Raw genomic sequence first — 19561 nt, forward strand, 5'->3', positions numbered from 1 at the left:
TCGTATTCAAAGAAAAATATAAAAGTTCCCGATAGAAATATAACCAAAAAGGATTTTATTGATTTTTACTATGAGCCGAAAAAAAATTATCATAAATAAAAGGTCAGTCTGTACCTGATCACACAATGTGAGAACTATTTGATCGACGTCTACTTTCCATTAAACCAAATTCTGCTACCACCGGATGTTTTTTTTTATAAGAACCTTTTACAAAGGAGAAAAACCTGGTTTGGTTCTTTTTTTCCGTAGCTATTTGTCTTTTGGCCATTATTTTGTGGTTTAAAGCCAACATAAATAATCTTACTTCAATTTTTGTGAAGAGTAAATCGAATGTAGTAATAATAAATATTAATAGCATTTGCTATAAAGCCTGCAGAGGTTGCCAAAATTCAAATATATATGTACAATATTTATACATTATATACACGTACATAATATATTTCTCAAAAAGTAATTTTAAAATACATGAATCATCGTATTTTATTTAAAAAAAAAATCAACTTCATTATACTCATTGTTGATTTAATCAGTGTTTTCTCGCATTATTCTATCCTCAATCATCACTGACTGTCTTCATTTAAATTTAACGTTTTTGATTTGTACGAAATCTTATTGTTGAATATTTGTGTGGGTTGTGAAAATTGTTTTACCTATAAATGAAACATATAGTCTTTAGAACATTAACAATTTTTAAATTAACTTTTCTATTTTTCTACTTATAGTTTTCCACGTATTTTCAGTAATTTATATGGCATTTTATATTTTTAGTGAATAAGAGTAATAACTCATATAAGACGGATATAAATAATGTTTTACTTTTTTGACAAAGAAATTCATTTTTCACACAATGTCACTTTATTTATTTCTACTTGAATGTATATTATATCTTAAATTTAAATTTGTTTCAATTCATTTTTCATTTTTATCTGATATTAACATTTAATCTATATAGTTGTAAGTCCAGATTGATTTTTTTATATACAATTTTAATAAAATGTAATTTTATAGGTACCTAAGTAATGTATTTTAACTCGTAGGTACTACAATTAATATTAACTACTTACTCAATAAAATCTTCAAAACTCAGTAATAAAGAGAGTAGTTTAAAGTTTAATTATGTTTAAAATGTTAGTGCTTAATGTTAACAGGTTAGTAATTTTTAAATAAAACTATATAAATACCAACACCTTTCAGATTAGTCACATTGCATCGGCTAAAAACGTTTAATTAAATGTATTTTTTAACAAACGTAGTAAATGAATAATTTAATTAGTTATTATATCAAATTGTTGAAATAGCAAGCGGAGAACGCTTTAAAAAATAGTGGGAATAAGCTGTCAAAAAACGGTGGATTTCACTATGAAGAAGGCATTAACAGAAATAGATCGCCTAGTAAAATGACTAAATATATTGAATGCTGGGGCGCGGACAAACCTTTCGCAAACATAACTGAAAGTACTATGGCGAAAAATATTGGTTTGGCAGTGAGTATATATCGAGTATAGACAGACTCATATTGATGAATATATTTTTAACGTTGTAAATGTACATTAATAATACTATTTTCTAGAGTCTAGCAATGATTGAATCGAATTTGCTTCCATCAAAAAACACTTGTTTAGATTGCAAGTAAGTGTTCGAGTTGTTCAACACGAACGAGTCAAATACATCATAATATTATAACATTATAATGATCAAAACTATATTAGAACGACCAATTATTTATAGGAAATGGTATAGCTCGGAAGATTTTAATCCGGTGTGCTTATGGTTCAAGAACAACGTACAAGAATCGCAATACAGAAACCAAATGGACCCTTTCTACAAGTACTACAGTGTCACAGCTTTGTTATTATTTGTGTGTATGGTTTCTATACAATTGCTGTTGATTCCTAAGTGAGTGAAATAAAAATCAATATCATTTTTGTATGCAGCATTTACATAGGTAGTGAAAAAACATCTATTAATTTATTATTATTGATAAACAGCAAATCTAAGACGTATACTAGCACTATACGTATAGTGCCATTTAATCTATGTTAGAATCTACAGATAAATATAAATTAATGTACATATTGTATATTATTATAATTATTTAAAAATAAAACTTTTTTTTTTATTTTAGAGTGAAAATTATCACACTTAAATTAAAAAAACCGTTTTAATTGAACTGTCATTTTTTTTTTTTAAAGATCATTAACAATGTTGGGTTGCCAGTGCGCTTCATTCGTAGCATTATTTGTTTTCGCATACGCGAGTTGGGTGTCAGAATACGATTGCGGGGCTCAAGAAAATGTGTCCGTAGGCTCGTCTAGATGGCTTCGGATGACTATATTTCTGCTAAGTTCCACATTGGTGGGAACGTGCGCCATTATTACCTTGGTTAGTGTTTTAAAAATGTATTATTATTCTTTTAGTCTAATTATTTTATATTGTCTTAATTATTTTACATTTAATTATGTTTTAGCAAGATTTCATGGACATTAATTATACCGAAAGTTTTAATTTTAATAGTACAAATGAGTTATTTTTAAACACCACGAACACATTGAACCTAACAGAAGACCCAATACATTGGTATTCTTTCTCAATGGTTTCCGTAAGCTATCTAATACAGATATTTATACTCAAAAACATAAGAACTTTCTGTAATGTACCTTTTAATTACTTTTAGGCATTCTTATGTAGCACTATCCTCACGTTATCATTGATATCGGCCTTTCTTCGAATTGGTATCACCCTGAAGCTTTTCATTATGGTTATCTGTGGTTCACTTCATTTGTCTATATACCAAACATTACCGTTATTTCAATATCATTTTATAAACTATACTGACAAGTAAGCAAGAATGCAAGAATTTTAAACATATGCTTGTCGTTATTATACATTACCATTTTTATTTTTCAAGTGAAATACCATGGCAGATAAAAATGTGGGCTCCAATTATTGTTTTAGTTATTGTATTTCACATGTTAGATAGAAAAAACGAATTAGCTGCACGAACAGATTTTTTATGGAGAGCTAAATTAAAGGTTGAACAAGAAGAAGTGGAAACCATGAGAGGTATCAACAAAATTTTATTAGAAAATATTTTACCCGCTCATGTTGCAGAACACTTTCTTCGAGAACAAGTCCTACAAGTCAGTAAAAGAAATTAAAATCAATTTATTTAAAATTTAATTATTTTACTTGGATTTTAGGACTTATATCATGAACGTTACAGTTGCATAGCAGTAATGTTTGCGTCAATTCCTAATTATAAGGAATTTTATGACGAAAACGATGTCAATAAACAAGGACTGGAATGTTTACGATTGCTAAATGAAATCATCTGTGATTTTGATAAAGTAATTACAAAATTAAATCTATTCAAAATCTCCTGTAATGTTCTACATTTTTTTTAAGTTCAGGGTAATGAATTTTTTTAAATCACTACCACTTAAAAACTTATAGTACATTGCAGTAAGATAAATAAACAAAGAAAAATAATAATATTTGTATGATTTTAGCTACTTTTAAAACCTAAATTTAGTTCAATTGAGAAGATTAAAACTATAGGCAGTACTTACATGTTGGCTTCTGGCCTTAGGCCTGGAAAAGAAGATAACACATCAAAAGTTTGTATTTTTTTTAATTGTACTTATTTTAATTTAATTTTTAAAATTTAAATAATTTTATAAAAATTAAAATTGAAACGTATATTGTCAAATACAAATATTTTTATATTTGTCCTCTCCAATAATAGATATAACATCATATTATATTTTTGAACGTCTTTAATCTACACTTATTTATGTAATTTGATTTTGCGTTTTTAATTTCTTAATTTTGAATATTGTTTCTAAGATAAATTATCCAAATTCTATTTTTTCGTAATTAATTTACTAAAACATATGTACAAATTGTCTTTTAAACACATATTGTATTGCAAACGTTAACATTTAATTCCAAGCATAATTAAATTTCAACTGACATTATACTCATATAGTCGTATTAAGACAAATAGGTGTATTTAATAATGGATTATTTAATATTAGACAATAAACATCAACCTTTGAGCGTTTGTCAAACATGGTTTAACACGAGCAAATTAATCAAGATTATTAAACGTATTATATAATTGTCATTGTTATTATTATAAATTAAAAGTTCATTTAATTTTTATAGTTTTGCACTTCGTAAAACTGACACCGTAAGTGACTTCATACGTTGTTTTTTTATATATCCATCAATAGCTTATGAATAATATAATCAGTTAATGTACGAAACTATAATTTTAAATGTCGAGTATATGTCTTTATTCAAGTAGTAGGTATATGGCTAATGTACAGATTATCCAAATAATGTACACATTAGTCTTTGCCACATTTCGGACTAAGCTATAATTTACCTGTACACATTATATCACATGACGACATGACGTACCTATATTATTATTATTATTATAATTATATAAATGTATAATTTTATTTTTATTTTGACATTATATCTATTGCTCGTAAATCATTATTTTAATATGAGTTTACAAACTTTACCTGTATTATACTGTCAATACTAATTCAAAACTTGATGTTATACAGTGCAACACTCATAATAATCATTGTCGCTTTTAACTTATAAGTATCATACCTAAAACTTCATTTGTAGGCAGTGGACAAGCAGCATGAACATAACGTGGTAATTCTGGTTGAGTTCGCCATTGCATTGATGACCATATTAGAACAAATTAATCGAGAGTCTTTTCAACGATTTAAACTAAGGATAGGATTAAACCATGGTCCAGTAATTGCTGGTGTGGTAGGTGCACAAAAACCACAATATGACATCTGGGGAAATACCGTGAACGTTGCCTCTCGGATGGACAGTTGTGGGATTATGGGCAGAATTCAGGTATCCGTTATTATCGTATAGTTGTTCGCCAATGCCATTTCCGCATATTAATGTGCAAAACTAACAATTTATTGTGTTGTTTTCTTATTTAGGTCACTGAAGATACGGCGAAAATCCTAATGGCAGCTGGTTATGATTGTGAATGTCGGGGACCGACATACGTAAAAGGAAAAGGCACATTGACAACATATTTCGTAAAAACACAATACGATCAGAAATCGAAATAATTAATAATTGTTTTGTAATTTGATGTCTACGAGAAGAATTTAAATACTAAAATTGTATAATAGAATCTTCGACAATATTTTCCTAGTTCGTAGACCAAGGATTTGAGTCAATTAGATAATGATACGGTCATTATATTAATGATTAAAATATAATTAAAATTATATACTTCTATATATATTATATATTTATATGGTACCTATTATTAATAATATAATATAGACTATAATAGTACCTATTGTATTATATTATTATATTGTTAAATTATACAGCAATATGTATCTATATGATATTATGTTGGTATTATATAGAATATAATTTATACTTAACCATTAAAAATTTTGTTTACAAGTAAAATTGTTATTTTAGTTTTAAATTTGTATTACCGGTGAACTGTTGAAGTCTTATACATAATTTATATAAACATAATAGGTACAGTATACCTTATAGTGCATGTAGGTATGTATTATAAAGTGTTAAACTATTATAATAATAATTAATTACTAGTAGATATTTAAAGAACAAAGAATAATACTGGTATAATAGAACTATATTATCTTTTGATACAATTCATCTTATAGATATTGTTAAGGAATCACTTTAAAATTTACCTACCTAAAAAAAATTGAAAACATTAATTTGTATTTATAATTTAACATAATATACCAATTCACTATTGTCAGACCTTTCCAATTGCTGAATGTGTTGGATTTGTAATAAATTATTAAATGATAATTTGAATATCATAACTATTGTTTTGTATTCCTACATCGTTCTAATGTAAATTATTTTTATATATTACAATTGCATCTAAAAAAAAAAAAATAATAAATTAATAACCACACACAGCATATTGCATATACCATATTCTATAACTAATATCTATTAATTTATTTACATTATAAATATATTGACATTTGATTTTATCATGATTACACGAAAAGTTTTTGATAAAATGCTTCGATTTTCAAAAATATTTAAAAACATCAAACTTAAAAATTAGTACTTGTTTTGTTTTTATTTTTAGGAAAAACAAATAAAAAATTTAAAAAAATAACAGGGATTTTTAAGCAGATCCAATTTTAAACAAAAAAAGTTTTGTTTTTTTTTTTATAAAAGGTATAACTCAAAACAAAAAAACTATAGATACTTGAAATTTTTACCAAATGTTTATAATATTGTTTTTTTTATTTTCAGTAAATTTTGGAATACGTCTCAATTATTTTTGAATAATTTATAGACTTATGGTCGTAAGAAACTTCAATTTATATTAGTTTTTTTTATATATGTCGATAAAAAATGTATTCGCTGGATCAAAATTCTTGAAAATGTAATACAAATATAACTGCTTAATACTTTTATTAAAAAAATATAGACGCAATTTTTTATATGCATTAAATTTAAAGTAAGAATTGTGAAAAAATTCGTAAACATTTCAAACTTTTTTTTAGTTAAAAATGCATAAAAACTTTTTTTTGTATCTACATTTTGAAAATATAATACAATATTGAATATTTTTTATTAACAGTTTATATTGAGACAAAAAAATCTAAAAAATATAGAAAGATAATTATGTTTTAATTTTAAGTTTAAATTTGGACAAAATTATACTTATTTAAACAATAAACAACAATAAATTACGATATATTATATTGTTATAATTTAAAAATATTATTCACGGAAACTTAAACTTTTATATATTATTTTATGTTACTATGAGTTTAAGTATACGTAATAATATTTTTGATTCATTTTAAAATATTATCTATTTATAGGTACTGTGAATCTATTTTTACTGTTTTACGATATGTACAGAAATATGTTATTACATTTTGAGCTGTATAAATTGATATAATATGGTATAATTAAATACTAATTTAATGATAAATGAAATATTTTCATTAAAATTATATCAACCTACTTTAGTACTTACTAAAAGTAAAATAATTGTCTAGTTATATCAAAAAAATATTATATTAAAGGCCATTTCCACTCTAAATCGTTTTTCTCTTACAATGATGTAGGTATCATTAAAATTTAACGAGTCTATAATAGACAATAGTGATCCATACGACACCTAATGTACAACAGAGCGGTACTCACTTATTACCAACCTTTTTTATGTTAAATATATATATATAAATACAGAAAATGTCTTTATCACGGGATTAGCTCAATTAATTTTAGTGTTTTTATAAAGATGTTTGACTCATTATATACGGTAATAACCTATGCTAACTCACATTAAAAAAACTAATTATTTTTAATGCTTCGCTCTAATTGAATGAACTTGGTCAAATTATTTTTGAAATATTTTTAAATTATTTAGTAAGAAAAAAATATTATCTAGAACTTTAAAAAAATAAAATATAAATAAAAAAAAATTTCACCGTTTAAGAATTTAAAACGGGTCGTATACAATAACCGGCCGGTTGCCGACCAACTGCATTGGACGATAGGAAATAAAATATAGGTCTAAGTAATCGGGGTGGCAGCTTGTAGAAGTCAATAAATATTTATTTTATGTATAAAAATTAAATTTATTACTACCCTAAAATTATAGGAAAATTAACCTACGCAAGTATCCTTCGACGCTTTTCGGCTAAATCAAGATATACCATATTAAAGTTCAAACGTGCACAGCCACCGAAGAAACAACTAGTTTATTTCTTCATTCGTCTTCTTTACACTTTGGAATGAAATCATTGAAATTTTTTATGAAAATGAGAGTACTTGTCGTGTACTGAAGGCTGTTGTTTGACGACTGTTCAATAAAATTATTAGAATGGTTAATCGTCTCCTACAAATGACGACGATTGTCGTTTGCCGCATGGATGATAATTGATAAGTATTATAATACTGTTTTTTTTATAGAACTCTTTGTGATATTATAGGATTTATTTTTATATCTCAGCTGTCTTGCATATAAAACTTTTGGTATCTAATTAATTTCATACGTATTATCATAATAATTGTATATCCTGAATTTTTTTTTAAATTATAATTTTATTATTTCAATTGTTTTTTGGTAAAATTTCTCACCAAAAACTAAGACCATCTTCGACCAGCATAATTTTACATTGTACACAATGCATTAATGTATTATACATTTAAAATTGAATTCAAATTGTACAAATTCGTTATAGTGACATACTTAACCTAGTCTACGTGTAGTATTGTAGTCACCTACTATATAGTAGCTATACAGCAGTTTACGGTTTGGCTGAACTAAATGATTAATTATTTTAAAAATATTTAAAAGTTTAATCATTCAATTAATATTACATACTAAATAGGTAGTTAATAGATTATGATCTAGTATAATAAAGAAGGACTTACAAAATCAAAAAATTAATTTCTAAATACAAGCAGTTATTCACATTCTACTCGTTATATACACATGTGACTATATCATTCCCGTTTCGGTACCGTCCTGTTTATGAATAATACATACTCATACTATTTTTTACTGATTTTAATATACTCAATAGGTTCTAATGTTAATATATTCAGATAATTTGCGATATTAATATAATAATATATATATAATAAATGCATCTATTTATGGTATTATGCTATTGTTATTACAGCTATTCGTTTTTAAATTACTACAAAAAAACAAAAATCGGTCGAGCAAAAATAGTTATCACAGAAATATGAAATAAATATCAAATGTCTTAAAAATTCAAAATTCAGACAATTATAAAAAAATAATAATGCGTCTTTTCGGAAAACTTTTTATTTTAGTTAGGGATAAAAAAAACTTATATTAGTCGGGTACTCGGCCGGTTAAAAATGAAAATTTCTATTTGTACAATTAATATAAATATAAATTATTATTCTATAAAATGGGTCTGTTAATATGACGATTATATATTTTCGGTCTCACATATTTTATGCATTGCGCGTTGGAGAATAAAATATGCATACGTATACGGTATTATACGTCACCCGGCGGGTAGAAGATTGTCCGGTGCAATAAGTATGTATTTATGTTATGTCTAAAAAAGTAAATTAGAGGTCCAAAAGTATAGAAAATCAAACTCACGTAAACATCGATTTTTTTTTGTGAAAACTTAGTTGTGTCATATTTAATGTCCACACGTTCAGTAACCACATCGCCGACCCAGGAACACCTTTCCTCGTCCGTCTTTACCGCGTTTCGAATTGAAGATATTGAGATGTTTCATAAAAATAAGCTGAACTGAACGGCATATGCGTGTAAAATATTATATATATTAAAGTACGGTTTAACGATTTGTACGTCTATTTTTTTTCTCCGTTAAAATTATTACAACCGTCAATCGTCTCCGACGAATAGCGAAGATTGATGATTGCCATAGATGATAGATTAATATGATAGATCCATCCATAACCATAGATCATATACTACATTATTATATTTTAATATTATTATTAGCCAGACATTTAAATTTATTCGGGAGTCTGCCGTTCGAGAGACTCAATTGTGTACTTATACAAATTGTATATGCAAGACAAGGCGGAGGGCGGGGTAGATTGTAGATTGTATAGATGTTGTTCAGAACATTGAGCATCGACTAATTAGTTGTTTTTATCGATATTTTTCGCCCGTATTATTATTGAATGACACCCGTATCTTCTCATTCTTAATGTAAAACTATAATACAAAATTGAAAATATTATAATATTATCAATAATCAATATTAATATCGAAAACCATCATAATTATTTTCAAAATAGATAAAAAATATTAAATTATACTACAATTTTCTTCAAACTTTTTTATTGCTTTACTACTTTTTTTATGGTGAGTCGCCGTCTCAAAGACCCCTGACGAGCCGCCACTGCAGGTGTTAATAAGTTTATGGCATAAACAGCTTAAAACTAATCTACATAATATTTTGAATACTTCTCTGTTAGTGTTAAAAAATAATACACTAATTGGTGTCTTTAAATAATATTTTTGTAATAACTTAAAACAAAATAGATAACTATACCTATAATCGTTTTTTTCGTTAAAATATCCAGTTTTATCAATATTCAAATTTGGTATGTACTAACAGTAGCGTCGAACACGGTTATGAACTGGGGAAAATTCCCCAAAAATATTTATGGGTGGATGATAAAAATGGGTGGGTGATAATCAAATATAGTTTTTATGCAGTATCTTGTATGTATAATATAGTTAGAAATAAATATAGGTAGTACCATTCGAACGTAACTAACTAAACATTGTTTTAGTAGGTGGGTCTAACACCAGCATTTTTTCCCCATAACATGAAATATAGATCGGCGCTACTGGACTTACCTCTGAAACTGGGGGTGAGAATATGAATAAAATTAAAAGTTTTAAGCAATAATAATAATATAATAGTAGCTATAGTTATATATAGTTATACTAAGTTATATACTATTCTGATTAATATAAAAAAAACATAAAATGGTGACTAGACATGAGTTATGGCTATTTTAACTGAGAAGAGAAATGTTCAGAAACTTCAGTTACTACATTTTAATTTTTTATTAGGTTTCGTTTATACACCTAACATTATGAAAGCTTTATTTATGAAATAATTTATGCGTATACTATTAAAACATTAGATTATAATAGAAAATATTTTTTAATTGTCTATTAAACAAAAATTATTTGGATTATGTTAGATAACAACTGTTATACTAGTGTTAGTACTATATAATAACATAAAAGCATTTAAATACATTGATAATTAAAAATTATTAATACTAATTACAAAATTAATTAATTTGTAAAATCCTTATGAGTCAATTAGATCCTTATGCTAATCTCGTGTCAATTGGATCCTCTTGTGTCAGTTAGGCACCGGGATCTAGCTGTCGAGGGATCTATGTGACCGTTCACCCCACCCGGCCACCTAAAACAATGTTCCAGTTGTATATGCAGCCATGCTGGTGGTAAACTTGGCCCATAGTGAAAATAATTTCTGTAAACTATTCTCAATTCTGCAAACATTTATAACAATTTTTTTTTATGAGCAAATAAATACATTTTATTAACACCCAAATTTGAAAAATAATGAACAAATTCTCAACATATTTAATAATAGTAATAATAAGTAATAACATAATTAATTCCTAGTCAACAATTTTAACACAACATTAATAATTACAATGTAAATTTTAAATATTAATTATATTTAATAACAGTAATTACATAAAATTTTGATTTTAATACAAATATGTAATCTCATTAAATACGAATAAACTATAATATTATAAAAAAATAAAATTATTATAAATCTTCATGACTAGAATATTTCCAAAATATTGTGTGTAATAAATGGACATTGTTAAAGGCCGGACATGTTAAGCTTTATAACCTAGTAACTAGTTTTACAATATATTAATTCAATTGAAAATAGTTTTGATTAAATAGTTGATGAATCATCAGTCAGAAATAAAAATAATGAACAATAATAGAATAGTGTAGAATGGATTAATAAAATGGAAATGGTAAATTGCCTTATTCATTTGACTGGAAAAGGAACAAGAAATAATTTAAGAACATAATTACTACTAGGATCATGTTTGTAGAGTTTATGAATGATCAAAACTGCCTAGAGGAGAATTGTTTAATTCATCAACTTCCTGTATAACAGATTCATCTTCCAAACGTTGCCGATCGATTAACATCTCTTGTCTGAGCTGTGGAGTAAGTTTAACAATTCTGTTTTGAACTTTTGGTGATAGTTGACAAGTTTGTTGTTCTAGATCATCAAAACTAGCACGTCTATTTATTTTGTGATGATGATGGTGAAAATGATGAGTAGAAGATGGTGGTGATGGAGAATGTGAATAGCCATGATGATGGATTGATAAACTTGGTGATGTTAAGGAACCTCTTCTAAGTGGTGACGGCCCACCTTCCCATTCATTTCCTTCCATCGACTTCACCAAACTATGTCTATACAAGAATAAAGTTATTTAATTAATATAAATTACATATAATATTATACATAATAACCAGAAATATAATACTAAACCAACCTTCGAGAAAGTGTGACCAGGCTTTGCCTATGTTTGGATAATCGACGTGATTTACCTTGCCGCATTTGAATAGCAGAAAAATGATTTTGGACAGCTAATCCTAGTTCAGGACATTCTTCTTCATTTACCTAACCACAAAAATTAAGTGACAATAAATAATTAAATACTAGGATTACAGGATGAAAATATATACATACAATAACAGGAGAGTTCTTTAACATTGTGTATCCATCACATCCATTATGTAAATAACATTTGGTAGCTAACTTGTAGGTCTGATCAGGAACAAGATACTCGTCTCCTATTCTAACTAAATCGGGTTCAATTCTATTGCCAGGTTCTGCTTCTGGATTAAAACCAAAACTAATTCCAGACACTTGAGGGAATCGTCCTTCTGTTTTAGGATATTTACAAACACTGTTTTCCAATGCTTCCAAAATCTGTTGTCCTAGACACACAATTTAAATAGATTAATTTTTTTTATTGTTGAATGATGTTATCATTAATATCAAATATATAATATAAGTTGAATTAATCATATACATTTCATTGTATTATATATAAACTATCATTATACATTAATTTATAAAAAAATACATCTTGTTTGTAACACATTGTATTTACCTGTTACTAATATAACGATAGTAGGATCTTGCATTGGTACAATATTAACTAGATCACCCAAAGTGAAATCTCCCGGAGGATGAATACGATCAGATCGGAAAGTTCCTGAATTTAAAATAACTAAGTCTGCTCCTGTGGCTGCCAATAAAACATCACACACCCAATTTCCAAGGTTTGTTTCAGCAGTTCTAATTTGACTAAAACGGCCATCTAATTCTACAGTAAATGTACCTAATACTTCAGTCATTTTTCCTTCTATTGTGCCTGAAAAATGATAAATTCATTTTTATTTGATAATATTTTATTATCATATTATTTTTAAATTTTTACACAAACATTAGTTATATTCATCTTTTGAACATGAAAAAATTAAAAACTGAATTAAGTGTTAAAACTAAGTGAAAAACTGTATAAATAATAGGAAAGATACTTTTATAAATTAATAATATAAAATTTAATATTCCCAAATATAATGAGTGATTTTTAGTTTGATATAAAGGCGTGCACACAGAGGGATACCTGGTGTGCTTGGGCACTTCTCAAATTTTGTAATTGGAGCTCTAAAATTGATATCTTAGAAATTATTTTTTTTTAAATATTTTAAATTTATATTGAAAAACTTATTATGATAGATAGATAGATAGACAAAAGCAATCATAAATAAAATTGAAACTATCATAGATATTGGTATTAGATTTTAGGAAAAATATTAAGTAAAGGAATCAAAAATACTATAGGCAGCCTATGAAATTCAAGTTTGCACATGCCCATGGTGAGATAACTAAATAGGTAATCAATTTGTATTTAATAATTTTAAATTACAATAAATGTATGTAGAACAAGAATTTTTTAAATGGAAAACTATAGTCATTAATCATTATTCATTAAATTTAATTTGTAAAATCATTTAAAATCAACCCACACAGACTTTACAAATGAGAATAATACAAATAAAATTTTTTTTCTTGAAAAATTATTTTTGCTGGTTATAATTAAAAAATATTTAATAAATTATAAATATTATATTAAATTTATACAATAGAATTTTAAAAGTTATTTTAACATATTTAGATTTTTAACAATAAATCATGAACCGAGTGAACTTGTTAATGAGGCTGATTTAAGTAATTCTATTTTTTAAATTTAATATTGTATTACTATACTAGTGAGCTGATCAACATTGAGATTTCTGATTTGTTAATTCTTTCATTAAACAATCTAAAAATACTTAATATATTTACAGTTTTATGCTAAGAAATAGGCAAATTTATAAATTAAATAAGTTGTGATTGACTACATAATTCTAAGAATCACTTATGCTCATTATGACTGTCTGATAATAATTAGAATACATCCAATTAGTATTAATCTAAGTATAATGAATACTTATATTTGTTTGTTGATATAGTATTATTTATTACTTACATACCATAGAATTAGCTTATAAGTTTACTATTGTTTTTATTTTTGTGCAAATTGTTTCAATGTGCTATATTAAATTTAAAAATTGTGTGAATGCATTCAAATTTTCCAAAAAAGTACACATTGGTCCTCCCCAATCTCTCAAATAGTTTAACTTACAAACAGAATAAGTATTCAGCAGATTATTTTGATTTTTAATAGGTACGGTATTATTAAATACATTAGAAATAATGATAACAAATGTTTGTGCGAAAAATTATGTATTACAAACCTAAGTAAGAATCCAAAATTTCTTTCATGGCAACATCTTCTTCAATATCTTTAGTTATTTCTATTCTTTTCACCTCAATTGGATTATTTGGTTCATCAAGGTTGATAGTAATTTTAGAAAATTCTCTAAAGTCAGTTCCGCTTTTGATAATATGTCTGCCATTAATTTCTCGTATATCATAATTGTGATCATGGCCACCAAGAATTAAATCAATTTCATCAACATTTTCTGCTAATTTAATATCATTTGGCATGCGCATATGTGTGAGAGCTATTACATAATCACAGCCATCTTCTTTAAGTTGTTTTCCTAAAGACCGACCAGCTTGTACAAAATCTATGAATGTTACTTCTTCTGGATCAATAGTAGCTAAAGTGTCTAACCACTCTCGTTCAACTAAGCCTACTAGTCCTATTCGTTTATTATGCCAATCTAAGAGATGTGTTATTTTACCATCTCCTAAAGGTCTACCAGTTTCGTTATCAACAACATTGGACATCAGCCATGGAAAATTAGTTTCAGAAACACGTTCTGATAATACTTCAAGGCCAAAATCTAAAAAAAAAATAAAAGATAGGTAGGTACTAATTATAATCATTATCCATTTTTAAATTAATTTTTAATTTTTAATTACTTACCAAATTCGTGGTTACCAAAAACAGCACACTGTGTACCGAGTTCATTTAATACTTTTGACATTTGTTCACCTTTAGTAAATGTGCTTACTGAAAATATTTATAATAGTTGTTAATACAAGTTATACATTTTAAATAAAATGATTATTCTAACATATACTGGGAGAAAACACATCTCCGCTGAATAATATCATAGGTTGTTGTTGAGCAAATGATTTGATCATTGTTGAAAACCTGGAAGCACCTCCACATGGTTCTTGGTCTCTTGGCTCAACATTATAAACGTCATTAAAGTGAAGAATTATTAGAGGTGGAGTTGTACCAGGTACATGATCAGTCATTGTACTTAGAGTTCGTAGGCTAGCGTGTTGTACTTCTAATGATGCCTAAATATGATAAAAATACAAAATAATTAAATACAATTAAAAAAAAAAAATCATATAGCAACTTGACTAGTTTGAAATATAATGTATCCTGAAATATGATGACTAGCTATTTTAATAAAATATGATAATGAATCATAATAATACTTCTTATCTGCTTGTTATACAAAGAATATAATTTAGTAAAGCAGAACTATTTAGATAAAAGATAAATTAAATTGGATTTGAGTATCTACAAATAATGATTAAATATATACAGGGTAGTGAAAAACAACACATAAAACTATTGACAAAACTGGTACCTAATAAAAATTCATTGTTTTATTATTATTCTAAAAAAAAATAGAATTTATTCGTTATATTAAAAAATTATATAGAACTTGATTTATTAGTGTACAAATAGATACTTTAATAGAGCATTTTTCTAATTTTAAACACCCAATGTAAAATGAATTTGTCACAATTTTTAAGAAATGTACAGTTTTATAAAATATATTCATCATTCTTGTATTTAAATTTCCAAGTCATAACATTTATTATTCAAATTTAATTAAAAGAAAAAAAATAATTACTTAATGTATATTTATAAATAATAATTGAAAAATTTCAAATTATCTATAAAGTCGGAATTTCTTATAATATTAAAATAAATAAAACACATAACTTATTAATTATTACAAACATTTATACATTTTGTTTACACTACTTTAAAAATAATAGGTATACATGATACAAAAACAACCTATTTTACTTTGTATTAAATTGTTAGATGATTAAAATTGCTAATTTTATAAAACAAAAACTGAATAATTACGAAATGTTTAAAGATATAGATTTTTCTGTGTCCTATAGCTTAACCTGTAAGAGAGATTTATGGATTTGCAAGTGCAACCGTTTGAGAAAAAAAGTATTGTGTAAAACAATTTAACAATACCATTAGACTCCTTGCTTAACTATTAAAATTACAATAATTATATATTTAACAAGTAATTCTTGTATGCTATGAATAATAGTTAAAATATTATCAGAAAGATATATTGTTTTTAATAAAATATAAAGTTAATCAGTTAACAAAATTAAAATCGTTCAGTTATATTCAACATTTTGTTTAAATAATTATAATATACCTGTTTAAGCCAACCGACAACATTTCGAACCCCAGTTGACACTTGGTTTGTATTAGAAAGTTCAACAGCAGTAGCTGTAGAAGAGTCCACAAACTCGTCCCACTTTGACCTTAGACTAGATTTGGTAGCCATGCTGTTAGATAAGTCGACTCCTTTGGTTAGACTAACTACAAAATTATGGTGTTAGGCAATCAATTCAAATTATTAATAGGGCTAAAATAGGGTCACCCATATTATGTGGTTAAGTCAATTTTTTTGTAAATTATTGAACATAACATGTTAACATAAATATAATACTTGAAAAGTTGTTGATTGGATTTAAATTAAAACATTTTTCTCTCGATAATTTTCTCGTAATTTTGTTATCAAGAGTTACTGAGAATAGACTATAAATTACAATAGTATATACATTCTCAACATTACTACTTAGCTTTGATATTATAGATAGTTATACTTTTAATTTAATAAAATGAAAATATAAGATAGAACTAGTCTAGAAAGATGACCAAGACTGATTGAAGGCCCTTGTTGATTTAAATTGTTATATAAGAACATATCAAAAACTGGTTATTTAAAAAAAAAAAAAAAAAATACTAAAACTTCAATAAAAAAGTTAATTTAAAATAAAAGAAAGAATAATTTAAGTTAAAATATCAGTTAATTAGTGTAATATCTAAAATATATAAAATTTAAAAGCTAATAAAATGCTTTAAGACCCATTTAATCTACACGCTATTATAATTATTTAAGAATTTAGTAGTCTACTAAATTATAATTATAGTCAACAAATAATAAGTTGGTCTAATTTATGAAATTTAAAATAAGAACTAGCTCTAATAAAAATTCTAAAAAAAAATACAACAAAATATACAATTAACTTTGTATAAATTGAATATTTAATTAATAATACTACATTAAATGTAGCTAATCTCACGCCTAATTTTAGACACTGAGCATACATAATAGTATACTAAATTGGTCAATGTCAAGTTAGTCGAGGTTTATTCTAAAATTAGTATACATAAAACCATGAAAACAGCAACAATTCAAATGATGCATGTTAGGAGTAAAAATGAAATTCAAAATGTCAGACTACCTTGGTACAGTTGTAAATAAACCTGACAAACACCTGCCTTGAGACAAATACGCGACTCCGATAGACAACACCGATCATTTTACCCTCTCTAGTGGCCACAAATATCTATTGTTTTGTCTATGCGTTCAATATTGCACATGCAACACCATGCTATTGATGACAACAATTATTGTATAAAATATTATATTGTATATTATATATCGGATGGACATTTGCCGCACTTGTGTTTAAAAAAACACTCGAAACAAAGGGCGAAAACTAAAACTAAAAAAATTACAAAAAACAATAGGTATTGCAGTAAACAAGAGCGACGTCCCCGGACAAGTAGGTCAGGGTGTTACTGTTTTCGCAGTTTGTTTTCGAGCGGTATTGATTTTTGATTCCCACCATTTTCCCCCTTTTCACGCGTATCACCGCTGCTGTGACATTTGAATTGCGGAAAAGCGGAGAGAGCGCGCGCGTACACGTTCTGTGTACTGAAAACGTAACACATATTAAATCAAAATGTCTTACCTTTTTCGGGTGGTTGATCGTTTACGAGTGATACACTACGACGACGGATCACGAATGGCTTTGGACATGAGGAGGAGACTGATCGAAGCTCAGACGCACCACGGAGCCGTCTAGACCGCGATTGAAGGCAGAATAGAGATACGGTGTTTTTGTATGTATGTTTCTATTGCACTATCAATGGTTGTGTCAATGTTTACCTTTGTCGTTATCTCGTTCGCCAGAACACGTTTTGACACGTCTCGACGACAAGAATACCATATGATCCGTGAATCTGGTCCTATGATTGGTCTATTATATTTGGAGCGAAAATTTAAATTATTACAGACTTATTATTCACTTAATAAGTATAAATACTCGTAATAATATGATAACACACCGTTTGATATTTAATTACATTTCATAGTAATGTAAAAATTTAAACTTATAATTCACATTAGCGTATGTATAATATATATATATATAATAAAAATAAAAACGAGTACCATTAATGAAAAATGAACACATTTTGATTTTTGAATTATTTTCATGCTATTTTTTGTTGAGTCACTTGATTTTTGTTCATTCATATAATTATTGTGAAATTTAACAAGTATTTTTTCTGTGTAAGCCACGTTTTTTTATTTGTTAAAAATGTTATTACAATTTCTCTGTTTATACAAAAACAGAAACTTCTTTCTTCTTTTTTAAATTAAATTTTTTTTTAAATCAATGCATTACATTAAATAATAGGCTATAGTATTTATTTATCTATTTTAACAGAAATAATAGACCTCACTGAGCATACTCGTGCAGGAACCTATGAAAACTTATCTAACAAATGTCTTTCTTAATATTAATTTGATATTTAACTAGATATTTGTACAGTAAGATTAAAAACTATATTCTATGATTTATCTTCTAATCTGTGATTTTCAAAATTATTTACTTTTGAGCATAATTGCAAATTACTTGGTAAAAATGAATCTACGAACAAAAGTCCGGTTTATTTATTATACATATTTATTTATAAGTATACATACTTTGAATATTCCTCCACCAAGCTTGTGATAAATGAAATCGACACCCTACTAGTAGTATTGATGGCCAGACTTGTTTAACTGCAAAATGTATACTTTGTTCGAAATCGGCAACGACTGTTTTTGGATTAAAATCAAGATTGAATGTTGCACATTTACTAATTAAAACTCGAAATAAATATTCGTATGTTTTTGATAGTTTATTTGGCAGTAAAGAAAATATAAGTGGAATATAGTGATCATTTTTCAAACCATGTATCGTAAAAAGTTGGTAAAAATATTTAGAACAAAATTCAAATGTTCCATCGACAAATATTTTGTCACAACTACATAAAAATTGTAAATTTGATTTTG

The 19561-nt window shown here is 26.4% G+C and overlaps 2 protein-coding genes across 6 annotated transcripts in view; one reads left to right on the forward strand and one right to left on the reverse strand.

The window, feature by feature from the left end:
* LOC132929819 (adenylate cyclase type 2) overlaps nt 1-5289 on the forward strand; it is a 63537-nt gene extending 58248 nt beyond the window's left edge. The window contains exons 10-20 of the mRNA XM_060995404.1: nt 1299-1484; nt 1571-1629; nt 1729-1896; nt 2193-2382; nt 2468-2599; nt 2675-2838; nt 2909-3140; nt 3201-3347; nt 3510-3617; nt 4648-4890; nt 4983-5289. Coding sequence (XP_060851387.1) covers nt 1299-1484; nt 1571-1629; nt 1729-1896; nt 2193-2382; nt 2468-2599; nt 2675-2838; nt 2909-3140; nt 3201-3347; nt 3510-3617; nt 4648-4890; nt 4983-5117 — 1764 coding nt within the window. The 3' untranslated portion in view covers nt 5118-5289. The remainder of the gene's footprint in view (nt 1-1298; nt 1485-1570; nt 1630-1728; nt 1897-2192; nt 2383-2467; nt 2600-2674; nt 2839-2908; nt 3141-3200; nt 3348-3509; nt 3618-4647; nt 4891-4982) is intronic.
* Nucleotides 5290-10699: 5410 nt separating this feature from the next.
* On the reverse strand, nt 10700-18444 carry LOC132929187 (trifunctional nucleotide phosphoesterase protein YfkN). 5 transcript variants are annotated; one of them, XM_060994344.1, is made up of 9 exons: nt 18192-18444; nt 16583-16749; nt 15227-15458; nt 15076-15162; nt 14438-14992; nt 12745-13008; nt 12318-12568; nt 12121-12248; nt 10700-12037 (listed from the first exon to the last, which is right to left on the reverse strand). In XM_060994344.1, the coding sequence occupies exons 2-9, from the start codon at nt 16712-16714 to the stop codon at nt 11671-11673; spliced, it is 2016 nt and encodes a 671-aa protein (XP_060850327.1). In that variant the 5' UTR covers nt 16715-16749; nt 18192-18444; the 3' UTR covers nt 10700-11670. The 5 variants fall into 5 exon arrangements, with proteins under 5 accessions (XP_060850327.1, XP_060850329.1, XP_060850328.1 ...); XM_060994346.1 differs by lacking the exon at nt 18192-18444 and adding an exon at nt 17716-18161; XM_060994345.1 differs by lacking the exon at nt 18192-18444 and adding an exon at nt 17679-18161.
* Between the last annotated feature and the right edge of the window lie 1117 nt (nt 18445-19561).

Source organism: Rhopalosiphum padi, chromosome 4 (assembly GCF_020882245.1).
Source record: "Rhopalosiphum padi isolate XX-2018 chromosome 4, ASM2088224v1, whole genome shotgun sequence".
Taxonomy (NCBI): Eukaryota; Metazoa; Arthropoda; class Insecta; order Hemiptera; family Aphididae; genus Rhopalosiphum; species Rhopalosiphum padi.

Coding starts and splice junctions, on each gene's coding strand:
- LOC132929187 (XM_060994344.1), bottom strand. CDS start 16,714: ATGGCTACCAAATCTAGTCTAAGGTCAAAGTGGGACGAGTTTGTGGAC. Junction 14,993..15,075: donor TTTTGGTAACCACGAATTTG/GTAAGTAATTAA, acceptor TTTTTTTTTTAG/ATTTTGGCCTTGAAGTATTA. Junction 13,009..14,437: donor AATTTTGGATTCTTACTTAG/GTTTGTAATACA, acceptor ATCATTTTTCAG/GCACAATAGAAGGAAAAATG.